This window comes from Gymnoscopelus microlampas, assembly GCF_963454915.1.
Source record: "Gymnoscopelus microlampas genome assembly, chromosome: 14".
NCBI lineage: Eukaryota > Metazoa > Chordata > Actinopteri > Myctophiformes > Myctophidae > Gymnoscopelus > Gymnoscopelus microlampas.
In genome coordinates this window covers 13809200-13835297 of record NC_139951.1, presented here as the reverse complement: position 1 = coordinate 13835297, position 26098 = coordinate 13809200, and the positions used below count along the sequence as shown (strand labels likewise).

Genomic DNA, 26098 nt, shown 5'->3' with positions numbered 1-26098 from the left:
TGGGCGGTGTGTGGTCATCACAACATGACTCACTTAAAAAAAAGGTTAAATGGCTTTTTTTTAAGTCCATACTGCTATTCATAGGGCTGCACACGTGTCATGTGTTTCGCTAGCCAATCACAGTCCTGAATTTGCAAAGTCAGCCAATCACATTACAGCTAGTGGTGATGACACTAGCTGTAATGTGATTGGCTGACTTTGCAAAAATGTATAGATTTGCATTGACTGTGGAAGGGTTAGGGGTGTAGACTGCGTTGTAGACTATTGGCCAATCACGGTGCAGGATTGGTCAGTGTCCAAAACTCACTTATAGGGGGCGGTTACACCGCCCCAAAAATCACACCCAGTGTGAAGAGAGTGGTGCCTTTGAAAGGCCAACCAGTTACACTTTGAAAGTGTAACTGGTTGCATCCTTGTGTTGCAGTCAGCAACAATATGTTGTCACGTGACACGTGACATCATATTGTCACGTGTCACGTGAAGCTTGACCAATCAGCCGTGCTCATACATACGGACGGACATACGGACGGACGGACATACGGACACACGGACAAAGTCAAATGTAGGAGTGGTTGGCACCACTCAAAAACTGGATCTTATTTACATACTTACACAATACTTTCTATGATTTCCCAGCCCTATGGATTCCCTGCCAACAGGGACATAATACAGTGAGTGTGTTGCTGTTGAATTGGAACAGTATGGAGACATGCCGTTACCTTTGTGTTTCTCTGGACCATCTGGAGGGGTGGGCTCAGGCATAGGATCAAATACACTGCAGTCTTTGCCAGTGTAGTCTGTATCACAGATGCACTTCACCTCGTTACTGCAAACCTGACGAGAGACAGACATCGGAGAGGACAAAGCTACATCGTTACGACCAACACGTCATCTGCTGTCTGCAAAATATAGGAGGGCTACGTCATTATATGGCTGATGAAGATAACATCTTTGGAAGGTGCTCTTTGGTCCAAGGAGGAGGAAAGCATCTATAATCAAAGCTTGCAATTGTAATTATTAGTTTTTCCTGAATCCTTTCATGCTGAATATTTCTTGCCATTTATTTCAAACCATTTTTTATTATGTATCTGCTGACCACTACAGCTAATTTGTTTTCTATAACATTTCAATCTATAGATATACATCTATTGTTATAACTCCTCAGCAGTCACTTTTTGAATAGAGGACTTTTACTTGGTTCTAACACAGTATTTCTACATTGTGGTATCGCTATTTTTAATTCAAATCAGAATACTTCTTCCACCACTGCACACAGCTTACCAACAGCTTGACAACGACCTGTGGCGCTAATTGGCCAATCGTTAGACCCACCCCCACCGCTCATTTGGGAATTACTTTTTCCAATGGGAAAAAGTGCAGGTTGAAAACATACTGCAAAAGCAGTCCACTCAGTGGTGTGGTCAGAGTCTATTGTCTTGACCCATGCTTTGTTTCTGGTGTGGAACTCACCCCGTGATGGGAGCAGATGTGATTGGTAGATGACCCAGGACACGTGCTGAGGTTGAAGGTCGGGACGGGCAAACAGCGGCGTTCCAGACACATCATGTTTGGACCGCACGGCGTACCGTCCTCCACGTAGCCCAGGTCTGTGCCGTCATCCAGCACTGCATGGCCGCCACTGGACACAGCACAGCAGGAGGTCAGAGCTTAGAGGAGGACTCAGAGTATTAATTCATTCTCTGCCATTGACGTGGTTGACGTGTTTTTTTCCAAAGCCCACACCTTGTTTTGGTGTTTTCTGTGTTTTTCCACTAGATGGCGCTCTTCGCTAACCTGGGAGTCACCATTCAGACTCCCAGGGAAGCAAAGCAGCAGCACATCACGTGATCGCAAAAAAAACAGCCCGTTCACTTCCATGTTACAGGATTTGGGAAAATGGCTTTTTCTCTGCTTTCTGTTGTTTTGTGGCAAAAAACACCCTCATTCAACTGCCCATACCTATGGAATGGATTATCGCGGCTGCACAATTATTTTTTATCGGTGGGTGGATCGTTTGATTTTTCTATGATTTTTCAAAGGTTAGTGAAAACACTCGGAAATCGCTGGCAAGGGCAGCATAGACAATGTTTTTTTCTGGCAGCTAATGAGTTAAGACCCCCAGAACCATAGTGAGGTTTATACCTGGAGATCCAAACCTTTCTGTGCCAAGGACCCCAAAATAGCCATAGCCTCGATCTGGCTGCGGCTCTCCTATTGTGAAATGGCTTTCCAATTGGTCCAATTACTCTTCATCATACAATGGTGTCACTCGCAAATATAGTCAATCTACGAGAGCTTGTAGATCTGGTAAGCACTGTAGCATTATTATTATTGTTTAGTCTTACAATCGAACATATGATAGACTCCAAGGCTTTAGGAATTACGCCAGTGACAGGAGACAGTGTGCAGTGAGTGGTATAATGAGTGTGTCTGACCTGCAGTCCATGTATCTGCTCTGGTGGTACAGGGTCATGCTGGTGGGCTCCCCCTGCAGCTCTCCAAAGCGTGGCTTGTCTGTAAGGTTAGTACACAGCAGGAAGCCACACAGCACGTCTCTGACACAGAGAGCAAAGAGAGCGAGGACAAGAAAGAGAGAGAGAGAGAGAGATGAAAAGACAAGAAAGAGTCTCAAGGCGATAAACTGAAATTAGGCAAATACCTGCTTTTGGCACTGACACTGACAGAATGTATCCATGTTTCAGCAGGTTAGTCCGTGTTCTCCCTTCTCGCAAACAATTCAGTGCACCAATAAGGGATGTTCGTTTAAGGTTCTCAATAACGTATTACAAACAAACCACAGTCACATGCACTAACAGGTAACTCACTGATTGGACCATTTTGATTAATTGAGTTGAATCTCTCTATCAATTATCAAAAATCACTCTAAATTGAAAAGAGCGGACCAATTACAGAGGTGGCCCCGGTCAACTAAGTATTAGTTTAGATTTTAGGGGCTGTACAAATAAACTTGACGTGACTCAAGAGCTAGAACTTTATTCCTTTACGCTTTAAAACCCTGACATTTGAAAATATAATTCAAGATATTGTAAGACCTTTTCAGAAACCTGCAAACATGGCAGAAAAATAAATGAGTGTTTTGGGTAGTGACATTTATTCGGGTGGTATTTGTATTACTATTACTTACTGCTTGTTGCATAGAACCCATGCCTGGTTATTGCTGTCCCAGCCACAGTTGCCTTTCTCTGTGCCTTCTGCGTTGAGTTTCTCATAGCAGAATCTATCAGCTGAGCCTGACAAGTGAGAAACATTGAACTCAGAGTATAATGTTTTACCATCATTCCCCTGTTGCCACTACTAAATACTACAACAATAAGACACACAACTTCTTCTTTTTTTCAGGTCCCCGAAATATGTATCACCTATGGTATGTGAACGGTATATGAAATACAATGTTAGGATTTAAAACAAATACACCACTATGATACTATGTGTAAAAAATAATGACTGCAAATGGTTCAGCTTGCAATAAGTGGTACTCACTGGGAAAGCTCACAATGTTGAAAAATATATTTTTCATTTAACAGAAGTTCCAGTAGGACATATTTCTTTGCCATAACTTCCACTGATATTTGACATACAAGCCACTGCTTTCAATCAAGAGGACACACTATTCTGTGAGTAATAAGGTGACACTCAATAATATGCAGTCCAACTCACTGTGGCCCCACAGGGTCCTACATTGGCTGTCTCTGGTCTTACAGCGACCTCCGTAACAACGACCCTGAGAAATAGAGAGAGACAGGAGGGACAGGAGCATTGTAACTGGCAAGTTAGTACAGTAGTATAGATCCCATAAACAGACTTGTAAAGTATTCGAGAATTGGCCTGCTGCCAGGGTGAACAAGAAATATAGCTGATAATACATGCTGACTGGCCTAGTAGTATAGGACTAGCTTCGGACACACAGACACACACACTTGGATGCATGAATCTCCTGACAGAGACGAACAAACCCAGATATTGATAAAGTCAGGTATTTTACCTGGCCAGCTTCACAGGTGTAGCCATCCAGCTTGTGTACATTATGAGGACACTGCAGAGAAACAATAACATTTCATCATAAGATGTAATCCACCCAAAGAATAGCAGGTGAAAGCATAATTAAACACTTTAATGACATTATAAGAGGATCTTTACACAAATTATTTCATACCAACGTGTTCCCTGGAAATAGACTAGATGTGTGGTTTGAATTGCAGGCACAGTATACATACTTATACTTAAAATCACAAAGGATAAAGGATATTTACTGCCTTCTACATTGTGGTATTGCTACTAAATTTCCATGATAGCCATATTTGTGGCAAGACAGAATCATTACCCTGCATGTAAGCACTGGTCCTGTGTCTTTACCTGGCTAGTATCTCCTGCACAGCTCTCAGGGATGTCACAGTCATTGACGGCATTTCGACACGTCACTCCTCTCAACTCGTACTGTAACACACAATTTTGACACTGTTTAGGCATTTAGCAGATGCTCTTAACTAGAGCGACACGCAAAGTTCAAGGTTTAAGTGACATGAACCCTGGAAACCTTCTTGATAAACACAGGCCAAGTAAGAGAAAAAGATTGAGAGAGAGAGAGAGAGAGAGAGAGAGACACCAGTGTAGTCTAACTGGTAACCAATGCATGCTAACTGGTAAACCAGTTCTATATGTTAGGTGTCCTGAGACAACTTAACAAATAAAATGTAACTGAATCGAATGGAACTGAAACCAGTGCAGTCTAACTGCTCATACGTACAGTAAAGCTGGTCAGTGTAAGGGGGTTTCCAGGGGGGTCACCAACTAAATGATTGGTAACTCTGAGAGTGTACAAATGGAACAATGGACCCATATGGGTCCATTTGGTTAATTTGTACACTCTCAGAGTTATGGAGGTCTGTGGGCTAATTCATTGTGAACTGGGGGTCCTTCAATTGAAAAAGTTGGGAGAATCACTGGTGTGTAAGGCTAGCAGCTCACCTTGCAGTCCGTGCAGCACAGCCCGTTGCTGCACATGGCGTCGTGGGTGAGGGTGCACTTCTTACAGCACGCCCCTCCACTCCGAGCACATTCCTGTGAGACACACCACAACCACACTGTCCGAAGCCCCGATACACTCATCCAAGAGACTATTCAACTGGCTCTATCATTTGGTTCAATACAATTATAATTCAGTTTAGAGTTTTATTTAGTTAGAATTATTTATGTATTGAAAATGCTTTAATATGCACTTTTATTTATTTAATTTAAGCCACACAATTTACCCTTAATTCATAAGCAAAAATTCCCACAGTGGTGTCATAGAGATCAACCAGTCTAGTCAAATTCCCTTGAGTGAGTGAAAATAGTCAAAACTATTTCTGAATCTGGTTGTAATGAATAAACTCACCATCAGGGTTCCACAGTCGCATTCCTCCCCCTGCTCTACGAAGCCGTTACCACACTCTGATGGGTCCAGCAGCTATGATGACAACCACAGTGTAGAACAATCACTACAACATCCTCTTATGCAAACCCACTGAAACCTACAAGAATCCTTTGTTGTTTTAGAGTCACTGTGAGAGCTTCCTACAGCTACATGCCACCGAGGTGAACAGAACTGAACATTCTGGGGAACCGTAGCATCTTGACGGCAGTAAGCAGCAGACGGCTGCTAAATAACTACTTCCCCCATGGTCAATAAGGCTTGTGAATGATCAGACCACGGACAAACCAACCAAGCAACCAGTCAGCCAGTCAGTCAGTCAGTCAGTATTATCTATCCATCGGCCATCTGTGAAGAAGAAAGTGTACATCCATGTTAGTGCTACATGTTAGCAGTGCGTCAGTGGCTCAGACGGTGGCTGATTGGGACAGAGAAAGTTCCCGGTTTGATACCAGGCTCCCCCGGGTTAGTGTCAAAGTGTCCTTGAGCAAGACACTATACCCCAAATGCTCCCCTTGAGCAGGCTGGTGCCTTGCATGGTTCCCTCCAACGTTGGTGTGTGAATGTGTACATGCACACATTGTAAAGTGCTTTGGATAAAAGGCGCTTTTATAAAGGCACCATTTATTGAGTGTCTTGGATCGTAAATCATTCCTCAGTAACCATGTTGTGTGAGACAGAAGCTCACCTTACTGGGTTTGTTGAACAGACAGCTTCCTCCTCCCTGCCAGAGGAAGCGCAGGTACTCATCTATACTGCAGCGAGAGAACTTCCTTGGCAGGTAGTATCTGGAACGACACCATGACACCCAGGTCAAGCACCTATACGGTATCACATGAGCCAATTTCCAATACTCCAACTTCCACACCCGCTCACTCCACTCGCGCATTAGTCCCGGAATCAAGCAGGTTGGACTGAAAGCCACGTTGAAATACCCACATTCCTGCCTACTCGCTCCTCCTGCATTAGCGATGCTAATCTTGGGGGAAAAGATTACCCGCGACGGCCGCGGGTGCCCGCATTCATGAATAATTTGACCCGCCCCAACCCACCTCACCAAAAACGTCAACATTTCTTGACCCGACCCACGGGTTACCCGCGAGTTACAGGTCAACCTGCGCATTACTATTTGACCAGCCCCGAACCGGCCCGCCAAAAAAGTCAACATTTCTTGACCCGCTCTGGCCTGCCCCGCGGGTAACCTGTGGGTTACGGGTCGACCCTGTGCTTCACTATCCTGCATGTCATGTTGTAGCTATATTAGAAGCTGTATGTATCTTAAATGAGATGTTTGACATGCATTATCCTATTCCGATTCCGGTTCTGCTTATCGAACGGTTCCCTATTTCAGTTCCAAAATGGTAAGAAAATAAGGTTAAATGTTTATTTAACAAAAGTAACTTCATTCTTTAAAGGCTTAGTCAATTTAAGTGAGTAACATCCCAGGGCAGTAGTGTTGTACTACTTACTACTGACAATGACAATAACAAATATAAAAGCCTGTCTGAGCAGCATTGGGGCCAAATGTCTACTGTAAACTGAATTGACTGCAAAACAATTTATTCCCTTAAATAAATAATTCAAGGAATAAAACAAAGTGCATTCAGTACATAACAGCTGCTTACATCCAAATAAACATAGTCCTTTGACAACAAACCCACTCGGTGACACAACTCTGTTTTTTCTTTTTGTCAGCTTCTTTTTCGCCAACGTAAACAAGGTCTCACGTCTCTCTGTGCCGGGCTCTGCTGGGGCTGCTGGTGAGGTGCTAATGTTGCTACTAGTAGAACTTGCTGGTGTTGCTGTTGTTGACTGGCGAGGCCCAGTGTGTGGCTGAGACATGGGCGTATTGGTCGGAGGAATACCAACCGCTCGACCCAAAACACTGTCCGGCGACCTCGGTCTCAACCTGGTATTCCTAAACGTTACCTCAGTAAACTATGCCTAAACCCAGTGGTGTGTTCTAGTTTTTTTCAGAGGGATACGATAATCATTCCCTGCACGACATGCGTGTGGTCGTGGAGATACGCTAGCACGTTTTCAATGGATGAAATGGTCATAAGTACAGTAAATGGGCTCTATGCACAGCAGCCATATTGGACAGAAATTGGGCCCCTTACTTGCTTCCTTCACAGGTGTTACCAATGATACTAATGAAGGCTCTGTTCCATTTAGTGTAGCACAGTGGTGCTCAAACTCTTTAACTTCAAGGACCCCCATAACTCTGAGAGTGTACAAATGGAACCAAACCCCGGGAGGGTTCGTTTGTACACTCTCAGAGTTACACCCTCTCAAGGAACCATGAGGGTCCCTGGACCACACTTTGAGACCCACTAGTATTTCTAGTGACCCAACATGCACAATATCAGCACCCTGACTCTGTTTGACCAGAATGGAGCAGAGCCTTCATTAGTATCATTGGTAACACCTGTGAAGGAAGTAAGAAGAGGCCCATTTTTTCTCCAAAATGGCTGCTGTGCATAGAGCCTATTCGGTTCCTACTTGGAACCGAATTTAACCACACCATGCACAACAAACAGCACGATTGTATTGTATAAATCAAGATCAACTCATTATTTAATTTGTTGCTTCAGTAGCTTTGATCCCTGTTATTCAGAGACATATAAATTAACTTCAGTATCTCTGCAGTTTAATCAAGTGAGACACTTTCGCTCTCAGACTGTTCAACCCACGCATGCACGACCTGTGTTATGTTTAAATGTTTAGGATATATGCCGATACAACTTTTGTAGGCTCTATAACATCCCTTTGAAGCCTGCAACACGGCACAGCTTTTAGACCCCATCTCCCAGACAGCGTAGTCATGGTTTCCATCCCATAGCCGAGGAGACGGTGCATCCAATAACAAAACAGATAGGCAGTCAACACTTTCGGCCAGTGGACTCGGTGAAAGTCACTCCAAGCGGCTTGTGGAGCTCACTCTCTCCCCGGTCTCGGCTCCTCCAAAAGCAAATTACCATTTGGGACACAAACTATTTCTGGGTTAAGCTGGAAGACCGAGTGTGGAGTGAGCAAGTGAGCAGAGATTTGGGTATTGGAATTTGGCTATGGAGTCTAGAGGCCATCGCCTGAGGGTACAACTTTAGGCCACTGCTGAAGCATAATCATTCAGCCCAACACCCTTTTAGGGGGGCTCCAGTTAAATGACTGATCGACAAATGAAACCAAATGGACCCGTACGGGTGCAAATTAACACTGGGGATTTTACAGTGTACATTGGGGTCACAGAGATAATATATATATATATATACATCAAATGTGGGTCTGTGGCCTAATATATATCAATGCATATCAGTGCTGTCGGGCAGATACCTCTTATCTCCATATTCTAACTTTTTGTGTTTTTTTCGTAAGTTAGTGCCCTACTTGATCATACTACAGCGTCACACAAAAGAATCAGAAGCAGCAGATCCACAAGCTCAAAACGCGGATCGAAGTGACGTGTTTTGAGCTTATGGATCTTCTACTTTTGGACATACTGGGACGATATCAAACTTGGTGTCCTTGAAATTAAAAGGTTGAGAATCACTGATCTACATCACACTGATTATGGGCTAACAGGACCGTGCAGGAAACAACAACATGAAGCTTGCTAGCTAGCATGAAGACTTTAGGAATCAAATACTGAGTGTCCTATGAAACGGAAGCTGCGTCACGTTCTTGTTGCATTGCTGAATATGGAGATTATAATCAGAATCAAAATCTTCACATAAAGCCTGAGTGGAAATATTTAAAAAAAAAATCGGATTTCTTTGTAGTACATTATTGTAGTACTTTGTTATAGTCTAATAGTCCATTAGACCATCACACTTCGTGGATTACACTTGAAATCAGTTGACTTCATAGAAAAGCACATACCCTGTGTCCTCCATGATGCAACCCAACCAGGGGTCTGGACACCTGCACTCTCCTAAATGCACGGAGAGAGAGAGAGAGCGAGAGAGAGAGAGAGAGAGAGAGAGAGAGAGAGAGAGAGAGAGAGAGAGAGTGACAGACAGACAGAGAGAGTGAGAGAGAGAGAGCGAGAGTGACAGACAGACAGACAGACAGAGACAGAGAGAGTGAGAGAGCGAGAGAGAGTGAGAGAGCGAGAGAGAGTGAGAGAGCGAGAGAGAGCGAGAGAGAGAGAGAGAGAGAGAGAGAGAGAGAGAGAGAGAGAGAGAGAGAGAGAGAGAGAGAGAGAGACAGACGGAGAGACAGAGAGAGGATAAACAACAATTCATGTGTCCCACGAGATATAATCATTGCCTCGTCCATTTTGTCCCCAGGGAACCATCTTCAGGCACAAACTAAAATCTGCCATGACTGTAGGGTATACGGTGAAAAAACACCAGTGAGGTCAAAGACACAGGCTGCTTTGATTGCACAGGCTGTACGTATATTTGATCTGGATGAGCTGGCTGACACTGGGACATCTTGTGACAGTCACTGTGTGCATTCCCAGAAGGACAGATAGATACATAAACCCCTGGTTCACCAGCAACAGCTTCAACAGGCCAAAGAGAAGACATACAGAAGGGAGAAATGACATGAATAGAAATGACAAACAGATGACAACTTCCTGTGTGGGACAGACTCTGTAACATTGGAAGATTGTGGAACAGCTCTCTGGCATGAGAGACTGGAGAGAATATCTATATTAATGAAGTTGATGATACAGTAGCTGGGAGCTTCATACCTGCAGCGGGTCTCTCCTTATTCCACATCATCCCAAGGTTAAGACCCAGCGTCTGACACAGAGTGATAGCCATGGGACCCACATTTCCATACTGGAACACACACGCACAAGCAACACAAACATAAGATATAACAATGTTATTACTGTTGAGTAAGACAAAAACGATCAAAACTAAACTATTAAATAAATGGAAGTAATTAACTGGACAAAAATGCAGCACAGTGAAAAAATATGATTATCTAAATTTATACTAATTATTATTATTATTACTTAGACATGGTGCAGGTTCCTATAGGCTTTTGATCACAGTGAAATTAAGAGTGCTTCTTTCATGGAGAAGGACTTAGAGAAACGTCATGTACTAAATGTTAGTACTGTACTTGACATGTGGAAACTCCCAAACTCATTCAAACATGACAGACAGACACACACTAGGGTTACCTCATTCACCCCACCGCTCCTGGTGGGTGAACAGATGCCACCAATGTATGCTGTACCACTGCGACTGTTCAGGAAGGTCCTCCCCCTGCGACACACACACACACACACACACACACACACACACACACACACACACACACACACACACACACACACACACACACACACACACACACACACACACACACACACACACACACTCCAGCCAATCAGAATCAAGTACTCTCCATGGCATAATGCCAATCTGTCTTTAGATATATATACCCTAGCTGACAAACAGACAAGTTAGAAGGGCCCACACCAATATTGCAGAGGTGCTGACCATGGTGCAGAAGCATGAAAAATAGGGGATATAAAAAGGGGGCGTTGAAGAATGCCTGAACAAGACCTTTTGTCAGGTCGAAACGTTGGTATCTTAAATCAAAATTATTCAAAGTGTAGCAGATGTACAGAAATAAATAATTCAAAAATAGCAGATGTACAAGCCGTTTGCTTGTACATACTTTATACAGAGTATAAAATATGGATAAAGTGGTTGAAATGCTTGTGGTGCTATAATAACAAATTTAGCTGGGGAGAGAAAAATCTGCCAGTGCAAAAAAAAAGAAGCCCTTGGCAGATTATTCTGGCCCTGCTCGGTTGTGATTGGATTTCGCTGCCCCCGAAGTTGTTGGGCACCAATCAGGGCCCAGTATGCAAATGTGGGGCGGGTTTATCACCAGACGAATTTTTTAGCTGACACCATGAATGAATCACAGTCATTATCTCCCTTGGGGGTGAACTCACGAGAAGAGGTGCGTGGCGTCGCTGCGCTCCTTGACGCTTTCTCTCCGGTACTTCATGAAGTCACGCAGGGTCAACAGGGGGTCGTCGCCCACGGACACCATATTGTGGGAGGACCAGGTCTCCATGGCAACCAGCACGATGCGCGTGTTGAGCTGCTCCTTATAGATCTGAGAGAGGACGGAGCTTTTCTTCAGTGTAGTGGGGGGGAGGCGGTGACTCATAGCCAGTCACGCACCCATCACATTAGGCTCAATGCACAGCAGCCATATTGGAAAGAAATTGGGCCTCTTGCTTACTTCCTTTACAGGTCTTGCCAATTATACTAATTTCCATTCAGGTCAAATAGAGTCAGGGTGCTGATATTGTGCATGTCGGTTCACTGGAAGCACTCTACACCAGTGGGTCTCAAAGTGTGGTCCAGGGACCCTCATGGTTCCTTGAGGGGGTTCCAAATGGCCCCTTACGGGTGTGCAACTCTGAGAGTGTACAAATGGAATCAAATGGACCTTTATGGGCCCATTTCGTTCCATTTGTACACTCTCAGAGTTATGGGGGCCCTTGAAATTAAAATGTTTGAGAACCACTGTGCTACACTAAATGGAACAGAGCCTTCATTAGTATCATTGGTAACACCTGTGCAGGAAGTAAGGAAGAGGCCCAATTTCATTCCAATATGGCTGCGGTGCATAGAGCCAATTAACCACATACACCCTAGCGTCCCTATTCTGGGGCAAACATTCAGGTGAAAATAGCAGAGCTTGTAGATCGGCTATTTTTGGCAAAGAGATTTGTTGTAGAGGGAAAAAAGGAAGGGGCCTAGACCCCCGGGGGACTCTGGTCAACTAAGTATATAAGGTTTAAGAGGTTAAAGTGAAGATGCCTGTTCAGAGGGCTGAGGGCAGCTGTTCTACAGTATGATGGTTGTGAATCTTATATATCAAATAAAATGACATTAATTTCCGTGCGGACTGACACCGCAGACTGCCAGCGAATGGTCCACAGACCACCAAACGGTCTGCGGACCCCAGGTTACGGACACCTGCTGTGCACAACTCAATGTCGATGTGCCATCAAACTGAAGCAGATATGGGAGTGAGGTGCTGCATGCATGCTCTCACCGCGTCAGCCATGTTGACCACTGCTTTGGCAAAGTTCCTGGTCTGAGAGGTCGACCGACGCATCTGGATAAACTATCAACAGAGGAGAGGAGAGGAGAGGATGGGATAAGAAGGAGAGATTAATGATGACGTTCCAGATCATTCTTTCTTTATTGCTTCAATGCCCTACAGTATTTGTCTTTCATCATTGTTGCGTGTGCCCTAAAGAAACAACATTAAGTACCAACATAACTCCTCGGAAAGTCTAAATACTGTAACTGCGATTTCAAAACAGCGTCAAACTAGGGAAAAGCCCAAAGTTTTATGAAGAGTTGTGTGTACGTACCAGGTCGTGGTCGTTGACGACCATTAACTCAATATACTTGGTTTCTGTCTGAACGGTGCGTTGGCCTCGCCGCACCTGTAGAGGGCAACACACGCACACACACACACGCGCGCGCGGACGCATGCACGCACAGTTGAGGCTACTCTCGTAATAATTCACACCGGGGATAAACAGGCACGCACGCTCACACTTTCTCGCACACCTGTGCGCATCTCGTTCTATTACGCACAGGATTCTGTGTCCTTGACGGCGGGGCAACACAACTCAGTCATTCAGCGTGATAGTGCAGCGTGTGTGAAAACCTATATTCTCTACATCTCCCACAGCTCTAGTTACCCCAGGTGTTTACTTGGAGGGGAACTGCACAGCCCCGGGGGCCTCCCTCTATGGACATGTATCATTGGCTAGGTCTCCATTACACATGAGCATTGTTAAACATTGATTGTTTGTGTGCGTGGCTATGTACTGCTGTACAGCGCTGGTACAGGTATAATGCACACAAATAACAATTTCTGGCTCTGTCAGGTAAAAAGTCTCTGTGGTGTGTGTGTCTGTGTCTGTGTCTGTGTGTGTGTGTGTGTGTGTGTGTGTGTGTGTGTGTGTGTGTGTGTGTGTGTGTGTGTGTGTGTGTGTACAATTTGTGTACGTACAGTACTGTATGTGTGGTGATAGGGCTCCATAAAGTACTGGGATTGGGTCTGATTTAGTTTATTATCGTCATTGTAATACAAACTTGTGACATTATCACAGGGCATAACAATCTGCTCTCTGGCTGCAAACGGAATGATTCCATCAGATTAACAAGCTTGAACAGAAGAACTGTGAGAAGGGAACGTGCTGAGAAGATACAACTGTGAGTGCAGCAGGAGACTTGTGATTGGGTGTGACTGCTGTGACAATATTTGAGATTTTGATTACAGCCAGAGAATATATTGGCCATTTTTAATCACTGTAAACGTGGCATTCATATTTTGGGCATAGTCATTACAGCCATAAATTAGGGTATATTATAGACGACGCGTTGTGGGCTTGTGGATTGGCTATTTTTGTCAATTCTATTGTTTGAAAAACCTTCAAATCTTTTCAAATTTATTAAAATAGAGCTTTCACTTTTTTACAAAATATCGGCCAAAAAAAACATCTGTAATCGGTGGGCTAGGACCCTCCAAATTCGGGATCTGCATCAGACCCAAAAAATCTGGCATCAGTTCCGGAAACGGTTCCAAATGTGATGGAACCGATTCCGGTCCCTCAATGTCGGATCCGAGTGTGTTGTGAGTAGAGAGGTGACCTGTCTTTTCGAGCGCCTCAGGCCTTCTGGAGAGACAGTTGTGTCAGGTTGGGACCACCAGTCATCTTCCAGCGGTGTCTCCCTGTCCTCTGTGTCCTCGTGCCCTTCACTGTGGCTGTCTGCCACCACGTCTTCACGTCCCGTCCCGTTCCCCTGCTGACAACCTGACAGCCGCGTGCGCGCGTGCACGCACGCACGCAAACGCCAAAAAAACATTTAAGAGGGAGAAAGAGATGAGGGTGCAATTGGAAACGAAATGGATTTGAGTAAGAAACGTATGGAAAGTGAGTAAGGGGGCATCAGTATGAGTCTGCAATGGATACGGTAAGTGATTAGAATTATATAAAGAGAGGAGAGGAGAGGCAAGGTGAAACTGGATGACCCGAGGTGTGTGTGTGTGTGTGTGTGTGTGTGTGTGTGTGTGTGTGTGTGTGTGTGTGTGTGTGTGTGTGTGTGTGTGTGTGTGTGTGCGTGTGCGTGTGTGTGTGTGTGCGTGTGCGTGTGTGCGCGCGTGTGTGTGTTCTGCCTTATAAGCACTTTGTAACTGGCTGTTTTTCTACCGTCTGACTGCACTGGCAGTGTTTATGTCCTTTGTACAAGGCAGTCTTGTGCTGTCTTATGTGGACATAAATAAATATTTCAAATGTGTGTGTGTGTGCGTGCGTGCGTGTGCGTGCGTGTAAGTTAGTAAGAGCACTGCCTCACAGAAAGGTTAGTCAATGTCAAAGTGATAAAGCAGTCAGAGTTAGGAGATAGACTCCAACCGTCCAACTGACAGACTGTCTGTCGGTCTGTCTGTCCAACAGACAGACAGACAGACAGACAGACAGACAGACAGACAGACATAATAGACAGACAGCTTGTTTGGAGGTCAAACAGGTACCTGGACAGCCTGTCAGGTCAATATCAGGCATACGATACACCATATGGTCCGTCTCCTCCTGGAGACAGACAGAGAGAGAGAGCGATAGAGAGAGAGAGCAAGAAAGAGAGAGAGAGAGAGAGAGAGAGAGAGAGAGAGAGAGAGAGAGAGAGAGAGAGAGAGAGAGAGAGAGAGAGAGAGAGAGAGAAGAGGAAGCCAAACAAAAAGACAGACAAAACAATTGACAATTAAACTATCACCCACATAGTGGTGTCTCTCCTCTGCGAGTGGAAAGGCACCAGCCCGCCAGGGCGGGGTGGTGGTGGTGGTGTTTGTGTTCGCTTGTATTGGACTCCAAAGTGTACTTGTGTGAAAACAAGGCTGATGTCGGCCGGCCTCAATGGGACGCAAAGTGCCCTAATTCATAATTCAGCAGCAGGCTGGGCTTGTCATAATGGCAATAACACTCCCGGACACGATGACACGCTCGGCAGGGCGGATAAATACTTTATGAAAATGACCTGTCTGAAGAGCTAGCGAGAGGAGAAGAGAGACAAGAGAGACGCAGGGAGAGAGAACTCGAGATGGAATTGTGAGATTATTGATCCATCTCTCTCTCTCCGGTCTATGTAACTGAGCTACGTCTCGATGGAGTGGATGATCCTTAATGGAAAAAGTAGGCTCAGCCTATTCCAGCCCCCCCCCGCCCACCACCTTCTCTCTGCTTTCTAGCTCACTCTGTCCTGCACAGTAAAAGTCTGTGCTCAGCGTTAATTTAAGTCAGAAGAGTGTACCACATGGATATGGGGTCCATTTGATTCCATTTCTCTCTGGCGTTAAGGTCTTTTTTTCTCTGTAAAGCTGAATTCTTCTCAGATCAAAGATAAGTGTTTCTAATTAAGTTCTTTAAAAAGAGGGCTTCTTTCTTTTTAATTAAAACATTATGTCTTGTTTCCTTCTCTAACCCCTTCACTCCTTTTCTATTTTGTTCTAGAGACTTTTATGTAATCTCCACAACGCATTCTCTGTGAGAAATTATCTGGCCAGTTTAATTGCTGGATGGCTATCTGGATAGCATTTACACCAGAGGAACGAGTTTGCCTTTTAAATTGTAAAATATTGTCTTTGTCTGAACGAGAGTTGTGGCCCATCGAGGCCATGCATGCTTTGTGTTCAAATTGAAACGCAATAACTATGTGCCTCTGAACATCTGATAAAAGACAGTGTAGTTTGTAAATTCCTATAGTTTTAATTTACATTTTAATCAGCTCCTCTGTGTTAGGATCACACTGGAAACAAGTCCCCAGGACTTTTTTGTGTTATCCTTTTAGCTTTAATGTCTGACTATACCTCGTGCTGTTTAAATTTCTGACTAATAAAGTATTCAATCAATCAAAAAAGCTGAGCCAAAGCAAGGATTCCAAAGGATCTCAGCTGGCCAGGAATCCAAGGAAAGGAATTAAGTCATAAACCTGGTGAGTCTGATAAGATCCAATATCCAGAAATACACTGCAATGAAATTTGAATAGCTGCTGATGCTTTAAGGCTTAAGAAATATAGTAAACAGTAAAAGAAAATACTAGGAGCACATTATACGTGGACCACACACAACGGCATCATGCAGGAGCTGTGCCATCTTGGATGTCATAATGGTGTGTGAATACGTTAGAACATACAGTATATCCATAAGAAGAATGCTAATCGTCTTTCAAGAATACATTTGATCATTTTTCTTTTCATGATCAATTCCCCATGTGTGCTGTGGTCTGTTATATAACCTTTATTTAACCAACAAAAACATTGAGACCTAAGTCTCTTTGGGAGAGCATAACGCACACAGAGGTTCACGCCATCTCCCCCAGATTACCCTCCCAAGGACACAACCCCAGCCAGCTTCCCATCCCCAAACACCGCCAATTATATTCGTTGGTTGTGCAAACACTGTTCAGGGGTATGCCATTAGAATAGTCACACCAGGGACCACGGGTGGTCCCAAGGGGCACCCGGGGCCCACAGGCGCACCGTTAATCCAATCTGCAATGCACCAAACTTGGCACAAACACTGTTCAGGGCTCTGCCATGACAATAGTCACACCAGGGGCCACATGTATGTGGTTACTGCAGTGCTAAACACTTCACATGGCCATAACTCTGTGACCATTGCTTTGATCAGCGTAATGTGGCTGCCCCGAGGCTCTGGAATAACCTACCCATGCGCATCAAAGCCGCCCAGTCGATAGCTAATTTTAAATCCTTATTAAAGACTTATTTTTTTCTCCCTGGACTTCGGTGATAGCTGATGTAGCCCTGTCTTTCCTTTTCGATAATGCTTTGCGTTTGTCTGTGCCTTTTCATTGTACGTTATTGTCTGCTTACATTGCATTGTTTGCTTTTTTGTTATTACCTGTACAGCATTTTTGTTGACTTGGTCATGTTAAGTGTGCTATATAAATAAACTTTGATTTGATTTGAATATAGCACTGGAGTTTAGGCAAGTTTCCCAAAATAGGGACACCAATATGGTATCACACAGTCTGCATTTCCCCAAAATCCAACCCTCGTTTTACCTGTATGCTACGCCATTAGAATGGAGGATATTTTGAGTCTCATAGCAATACTTTGATGAGGGCGTGCTTCATAAGGATTGTATATCAACTCGATACTTTCCATACAGCAGCTCACAGATAGAGTGGCGCTGTCTGCAGTGTTGGGAGGACCGAAAGAGATGGAGAGAGGGAGACTGGAGACTAGGAAAGAAGAGTCAGACAGAGATAGAGAGGGGGGGAGTGGAAGAAAGATAGAGGGACCAGACTAGGGTAGGAATATCACCTCATCATTTCAGAGGTCTGCTCAATGTTCTGTTCAACTATTTTCTCTCACTAGGAAACCTTGGTTTCTGCCTTGTCATTTGACATTTGAATTTGCCGGTCTCTCCTCACATTTGGGACCTTGCCGTTCAATCCTGTTGTGACTTATTATATTCAGATTATGTCCTGATACTTTGTTATATTCCATTGTGTTTTTTTTATTATATCTCTCTGATTCTGATGTCGAATGGTTATTGTGAAAAATATAGTAGTGAAAGATTATATCAAAAATAAATTGTGTTAAGTTGAAAAAGTTACACAGTATGACTTTAAACTTTGATCTCACTCACCGTGGCCCGCACCTTTGCAACACTGGAGTGCTCTTTCCCTTTGTTCCTGACAGCAATCACTTTCATTTAGTTGAGTCAGGTTTCATCAGGCCACCACCATGAAATGAGCTCTTATCTTTTTCACGTGGTCTCTTTATAGACAGTTTGAGAGCTTGGAAGCAAATGCACGGTTTGGCACCAATCCATTCAGCATTGTGTCAAATGGTCTGGTTCGAGGTTGCCATTGCGCTATGAATCACATTGTATTCGGCAATAGCATTTCTGTACACAATAACATATTCAAGTGACAAATGCTAATGTGTAAAAAAATGTGTGTGTGTGATTATAACGTTATTTTGACCAACCTGTATGGTAGACTATGTTAATACAATATAACTAACACAACTATGGTGGTTGTGGTTGGTCTAAATGCTTTTATATTGAGAGATATATATCCTGTGTTTGGGTAGCACAACAGTTGTTTTAGCCAAGTGGTTTTGCTGAAGCTCAAAATGCAATATATCCTCTGCCCAAGTGGACTTTTTGTATTAGCTCAACAGTAGAAGGGTAGAAGTAGTAGGGATTTGAACCCGTCGCCCTACCCTTGTTTTCTGGGACATATAAACTTGATTTGGAAGCTATATCCTGCAAAACACTACAATACCTTGTTTAGGAGGCCATACGAAATGCCATGTCTCTCTGATGAAACCAACACAGTCTACCACTCACCTCATCGTTGTCATAGAGAAGAGGCTCGATCCCATAGGAGAAATTCCCATCTGAGAACATCCCCCTGCACATAACACACAAACCACATGGGAAAGGACAGAAACGTTAGTTCACAAAAGGTAGGGGTAGGGTGCATCAGGTAACCACATATGCCTTACTGTAGAGGGGAAAAAGGAGGGGACCGACCAAGTATAGACGCTCTAGGACATCGTTTCTCAACCTTTTCTGGATCAGGGCCCACTTGAAAAATCGCTAACGTGTTCGCGGCCCACCCATTTGACCACTTGGCCAGCTGAGATCCCTGTGGAAAATCCATGGCATTTTAATGATCAATCAATCTCTTGTGTTCCACCTTGGATCAATGGAACTTGGGGTGGACTTGTTATTTATTTTGGTATCATTTTTTTAAATATAAATGCTATGTTATCATTAAAATCTGAGTGTTTTGCCAATTATTTGGGGCCCCACTTGCGATACCCTCGCAGCCCACAGGTTGAGCATCGCCTGCCCCAGGGGACACCTGTCAACTAATAGGGTTTAAGTGGTTGGTGGTCTGGCATTCTAAGCCCATTGATTTCACGGTAAACTTGACATTACTGCCAATCATTTTCCATAAGCATAATGTGGTCCGTTTGATCATCCAGGAAGTCAATGGACTCCATTAATTCCAGTCTCCTTCTTCTTCTTCTTCTCCTCTCGGCTAATTCCCATCAGGGCTCACCACAGTGGACCACCTGATTCTGTTCTCTGCATCTTCCTCGGTCACTCCAGCCACTTGCATATCGTTGCTGTCAGGCAGAAACCTCTTATCTCCATATATATATTATTTTCTTCTTTTTTTTACTTAATGCCATACTTCATCATTGTAATAATTAAAATCTTTTTTTAAATAATAATAAAAAAGGAATGTTCGTCGGTTTTGGACATAAAAGGTTTCCACCTGACGGCGACAATATCATCTGCCACCAAATCTATAAACCTTCTCTTTGGCCTTCCTCTTCTCTTCTTGCCTGGCAGCTCCATCTTCAGCATCCTTCTCCCAATAAAGTACACCCCTAATCCCTCCTCCGCACAGTTCCCAGTACGGCACATAAATCAACTTGCAATCAACTTGCAAATAGCTTGATATACTGATACTGTAAATCCAACAGGTAATATTTCACTGTGTCTTTATTATTTAGTTTGACAGTTCTGATATTGTTGCATTTTAAAGCGCAAATTGATTTGCAAAGTCTGTCCATAAATATTCCCCGGAGAAAAGCCTGATTTAAGAACATGATAAAAAACGTCCATGGCTTTCTAAAAACGTAATTATGTTTGACCAACATCATGGAATAAATATTTAGGCAAATTTGTAAACATACGCAATATATAAAATAAAGACATTAACAGGGAAATTTGTCTATGTTTATGTACGATATGGATTGATACCAATTAAAACCCTATAGAACATAGCAGTGGTGGCCATTTAGTTTACCGGCAAAGTTGTAACTTTTTTTGGAGGGTTTCAAATATTCTTTGACTATTAAATAAAAAAACACGCTTCTCGATTATTCAATTAATTGAAAAGTACACAATAGAATAATCGCTAGGAAAATAACCGATAATTGTCCTAATAGAGTTTAGAGCCAAGTAAGGACATGGCATCAAGTCCCCACACAGAGTGAGTGACAGAGGCTAGGTTGTCCTGTAACTCAATACAACTCCAATAGCTTTGTCATGAAAGAATATGAGATTAAACAAAACACAAATCAATAAGTGTGAAGAGTGATCTCTGACAATGGCTGTGTGTGTGTGTGTGTGTGTGTGTGTGTGTGTGTGTGTGTGTGTGTGTGTGAACTCACCGCAAGCCATGGCAGGTTGACAAGGCTGCCCAGGAGCCCGGCACCCCACGCACACGCCCGTGGTAGTAACAGTGCTCACCCCCCTGCGGATGCACACAAAGGCACATACAAACACACACACACACACACACACACACACACACACACACACACACACACACACACACACACACACACACACACACACACACACACACACACACACACACACACACACACACACACACACACACACACACACACACACACACACACACACACACACACACACACACACAATGTTGAAAAAGTACTTGTTATGCAGAATGTCCCATTTCACGTTTTTCAAATGTATAACAATCTTTTGAAAATAGCAGATATACGCGACACAATGTGAGCTTGTAGATCGGCTATTTTCAAAAAGCCAAAGTTTAAATAGGAATGGAGAGTGGTTAATGTATGTTCTGGAGTGGAGTTCAAGTAAAAGTATAGAAAATTGGAAATACTCCAGTAAAGTAAAAAAGAAATACCTCAACATTTTACAAAACGTACAGTACTTGTAAATGTACTTTGTTAGTTCACACCACTGGTTGTGAGGTGTTCTAACATCGCAGCAGACAGCAGACACTTCAATCACAGGAGGGTTATTTCATGTAACATACCGGTCCCAGTACAACAGCTCTGGTGTGAAACCAGTTGAGAAGCAAAACACCAGGCTGGAATGTGTGAGATGTTGCGGGCAAAGTATATATACGTTCACTGTAGGCCGGAAACCTTGTATATCCGAAACCGTTACTTTTCAGGAAATGGAAAAAGAACCTGCGTTCCAATGTATCCAATGTAGTTACTGTACTGGATTATTTAGTCGCAAGCTTTTTTCGGACACTGATACTTAACAGTACTGTAATTGATGTTTTTCCTTTTTTTTAAAGAAGTGTTAAATAGCTCACCTCTTGTTGCTATTCCGACCTGAAAAATGCATTTTCAGGTCAGGATACCAATTTTATCCAAACAGGAGAGAGAACCCATACGGGATAAAGGATTGTTTTAATAATAATAATAGCAGACAAAATTGCACTATAACATTTAAGCTGATAGATGGATTCTCACTCCTGATTGGATTAAATTGTTGACTCACCTAAAAAGTATTTTCTTCTTTCTAAAGACTCAAGCTGGAGAGAGTGTGACCCCTGTTACTTAACAAGATATAAGGCTTTAACGTATAAAAAAATACCTTTTGATTTAAACAAAAAATATCACTTAGTACATATCACAGTACCTTTAATACTATCAGAAGCCAAGAGAGTTCTACTGACCTACAAATCTCTTCTCAGAAAATACAATTTATCCAATATGGGATACCGATTCAGGAGCTGTATCCTTACCTACCCCTCAATCACATCTGTGTGCAGGGTTTCATTTTCTGGGGTGGGGTATTGGGGGGGGAAATCCATTCCATGCTTCTGATTTACTGGCCATTCCTTTTTATGGCTAGTGGGATATGTTCTATCTCTGCTTCTGGTCAGACTGAATTAAATAATGTACATTAAGTAATGTTCATTTTGGAAATTATGTTTGAAATGATGTTTGATATTAATATCACAATTTGATTAAATTAAAAATTTATGTTGACCTCCTTAACCCTGGCGTCCTCATTTTCTGCAAATATGTCAAACATTTTCAATTTAACTTCCGATTTAATTAAAACATTCTTAACACGTTGAGCTTGTAGATCGCTATTTCCGCAAACCGGGAAAGCATCTGTTTTTGATTTTAGCTATATATATAGCAACATAAATATATCAGAAAAACTCAAAAATAGCAGATATACAAGCTCACAGCGCGTCACTTTGTGCCACGCTGCAAGCTTATACATCTGCTATTTTTGAATATTTGAAAAATATCGAAAATGTTTGGAAACGTTTTTTTTTTACTTCCAATGGCAACAAACCTCTTACTGGGGTCCATGGCACAAAACATTTTCAGATGGGGGTCCGCGGACAAATATATATCATTTAGGGGGTCCTTGGCACGAGAACGTTTGAGAATTAATGATTTACAGTAGAAGGCATTCGTAGAATCGGCCTCAGGTCTTAATGGGTTAAGAAAATGTACACCCCTCTGGTGTTGGTTTTGTTTTATTGTTTTTACAAATGGAATGGTCTGTGAGAACGCCACCTGAGCACTTACTTGCAATGCAAAGGGGGCGTTGGTAATTTGTAGGTCAGTTTCACCTGCATGATGCTTATCAGTGTGCTGCCGCTATGCTAGCTTGAGTGCAGTAATCAGCTGAAGAGGCAGAGCTGCTGCTCCACGCTGTGGAAGGAGGAGGTGTAAAGTGTACGTGACCGTGATTGATGGCACTAATCCCACCTGGATAGGTTCCCTGATGAATAGACGTCTAATGGCATTGAAGGGCAGTGGAACAATCTTTGATTACATATCAGTGTCCGCCCGTTAGCAAGCTAGACTTATTGGCCATTTTCCACGTACTGCACCGGCTCCACTTGACTCGACTCGACTCTTTGGGGAAAAGTACCTGGTACTTCTTTTTTTCCCCCAAGCGATCTCTGGAAATACTAAAAGGTGACTTTTTAGATTTCGATGATTTTGATTAGGAATTTAGGAACACAAAAAACATCTTGAAATGAAGTCCGCAACAAATCTAAAACGTAAAAACATAAAACACAAAAACAATTATAAAATAAACCTTGTAGAAACACTTGCTGATACACGTATTCAAACTCCCTCCCTTAAAAGTTCACCATCAACATTCCCCTCAGAGCCTTCTTAGCTTTGTTATCTCTGCCAGGCCGGCACGGCCGGGGGTGAAAATTATGTTTTTGGCCACTTCACGCTTTGACCTATAACCTGAAGTTGAATTATTTGTTTCCGATCTTACTGGCCTAGTTGACTACCTGGGTCAGCTTGTTCCCATCTCTAACTGACAGGTTTCCCATACCAAGAGATGAAAGTGACTCAGTGACTGACCTGTCGACCATGGTCAGGATCGGATGTGTTTACTAGCATTAATGCTCCTTCGTTTCCTGAGAAGATAGAGCCGCTGCCTTGCCTTATTATAAATGTTGTCTCCGTTGGTCTGAAAGGTGAGTGTATTGTCGATAATTGTTCCCAGATACTTAAAGTCAGTGACCTGCTCCACTTCCTCCCCTCTCATGATGACAGGCCTGAAGATGGTCGCCATGCCATCTGCTCTTGTCCTTCCTCCCAGACACAGCTCTTTGGTCTTACTGACATTAAGGCCAAGGAAGTTGCCCTCAGACCAGGTGGCAAGCATCAGCATTAGCTTTAACTTGAGCATTGTTTAGCACTCTCCAACGCAGTGGGATGGTCGCGAATATATGACGACCAGTTACATTGAGGGGGTCCTATCTGAAGTGGAAAACTAAGTAAAGCGAGTGGAGTCAAGTCGGTAACATGCAGTGGAAAAGCGTCATATAATAACATTGCACAAATCTATGGAGTGCCGCTTTGAGTGACACTTTAGCCCTCACTACACTTGTCACGTGTCCACAGCATAGATGACCTGCTGGCTGCAGAGCACGCTATCAATGACGGAAACCGACACCTACTGCAGCTACTGGCGGAGCTCTGAGGACCGCACCGAGGCCACTTTCACCAGGAAAAACGAAAGAGAGACACGAGTGATAAAGATGGATAGATACTGTACTGTAGATTTCATCTGCAATTTCAAGACCAAATCTCTTAGAATTTGCTGACATCCAATGCATCTCGTGAACAGTACAGAACTTTCACATGATCACTGTAATCCAGACCATTACCGGGCACTAGAACCACTAAACATTCACCACGGCGCCACAATGTCGCCGGTTTGATTGTGGCTGATGATCAACCTGTGTAGCAAGTCTTTCTCCCTCTATGACAGATATAGTAGCTTTTGCCAGGTTTTCTGTATGTCCTTTATGTTTTGATTGGTTTCCTGTCTTGTACTTTGTTTTCATTGGTTTCCTGTTTGTCCTGTTTAAACAGGGAAAACTGGATAAATCAAATCATCTTAAAATTGGTACTTTGGTAACCTGTGCATCAATATATTCATCTTATTTGATGATCTGATAATCTCATTTAAGACATAATCAGATGATTCTGATTCAATATATGAGATACATTACACATTAAACACACATAAGCCTGGTACTGTACGTGCAAAATCGTTTCAGAAAATGGAAGAAAACCTCTGAATGATTTAACAATTTCTGCCTATAATGACATTCCCAAAATAGGGCCACCAGGTTGAGAGTGGTACAAAGAGTACATTGGATCCATTTGTATGTACGGTATGTATAATAGCAGATCAACAAGCTCACAGATATCGGTATTTTCAATACTGTCATACGGTGAAGTATAAAATAGGGCATTAATTGTATGGAAAAAACTAAAATACGAAAATAATGTGCATAGAACAGGTGAGACAAAATGAGGTATGATTATGACACAAACACGTCACAACGTCTCCAAGCGAGGCACTGAACTGTCTGGCACGTCAACGTCACTCGTGGTAACTCGCTCCACAAACCAACGTCAGCCTTAAAAATATGGAAATTGTAAAGCGACACTGCCCTCAGCTAGCACAGATCAAGGCGGCCGCTAATTGCAAATGTAACTGAATGCAAGGGTCAGTGTCAAGTTGTTGGTAATGAAGTCTGATAAGTCATGGCTGGCCTGACACCAGAGCCGGACGCCGTCTGGCACGCTTCAAAGACCCTGTCTGAGATGCCAATTTACAATTTAGGCATTTAGCAGTCCCTCTTAACCAGAGCGACTTACAAGTGTAAGAACAGACGTAATTGACGTGACCCAAGACCCACCCTATTCAACAAGCGACAGTGTAACCAGGTATACATCAAGTCTACTGTAGCGTTCCGTTTAAAGCAGTGGTTCTCAAAATGGGGCCTGGGGACCCCCAGGGGTCATTGAGTGGTTCCAGGGGGGTCCCCAGCTAAATTATTGGTGGTTGGGAACCAGACGGATCCTTACGGGTCTGTAACTCTTTTTATTATATATATTTTTTTAACCCATTTTTTCACCCAGTGCCAATTGCCTATGTAATCCTGGGTGCTACTCTCCCTCTGCCAGCCTAGGGAGAGCCCAGAACTGAGCTCATGCCTCCTTCAATGCAAGAGGAGCTAGCAAGCCGCTTCTCATCACCTGACAGGGGGGAGTTTCCCCGGTTGGACGTAGCGTGTGGAAGGAACACGTTATTCCAACCAGTTCCTTTCCCCTCCATCAGGTGCCCCCGCTGACCAGGGGAGGCAGTATAGAGACCAGGATTACTGCATGTTTTTTGTGAGGCTACCTACTACCTACCCTACCCGGGTCTGTAACTCAAGAGTGTACTAATTTGTACGTTCCTCATGGTCACCATGAGGCCAGTTTGGGGTGGAGGTTCTTCCTGCCTACTGGGTGTGTGCGTGCTAA

The 26098-nt window shown here is 43.4% G+C and overlaps 1 protein-coding gene across 3 annotated transcripts in view; it reads right to left on the bottom strand.

Annotated features, from left to right (window-relative positions):
• adam11 (ADAM metallopeptidase domain 11) overlaps positions 1-26098 on the bottom strand; it is a 62894-nt gene that overhangs the window by 11166 nt on the left and 25630 nt on the right. For all 3 annotated transcript variants that reach the window (XM_084078537.1, XM_084078536.1, XM_084078535.1), the window contains exons 5-24: positions 20663-20745; positions 18819-18882; positions 14975-15032; positions 14092-14255; positions 12801-12875; positions 12476-12547; positions 11358-11524; positions 10572-10656; positions 10131-10221; positions 9311-9362; positions 6120-6219; positions 5396-5467; positions 4987-5079; positions 4375-4455; positions 4004-4054; positions 3679-3742; positions 3146-3251; positions 2436-2555; positions 1471-1639; positions 720-834 (exon numbers count right to left, since the gene is read on the bottom strand). In XM_084078537.1, coding sequence (XP_083934663.1) covers positions 720-834; positions 1471-1639; positions 2436-2555; positions 3146-3251; positions 3679-3742; positions 4004-4054; positions 4375-4455; positions 4987-5079; positions 5396-5467; positions 6120-6219; positions 9311-9362; positions 10131-10221; positions 10572-10656; positions 11358-11524; positions 12476-12547; positions 12801-12875; positions 14092-14255; positions 14975-15032; positions 18819-18882; positions 20663-20745 — 1882 coding nt within the window. The remainder of the gene's footprint in view (positions 1-719; positions 835-1470; positions 1640-2435; positions 2556-3145; positions 3252-3678; positions 3743-4003; positions 4055-4374; positions 4456-4986; positions 5080-5395; positions 5468-6119; positions 6220-9310; positions 9363-10130; positions 10222-10571; positions 10657-11357; positions 11525-12475; positions 12548-12800; positions 12876-14091; positions 14256-14974; positions 15033-18818; positions 18883-20662; positions 20746-26098) is intronic.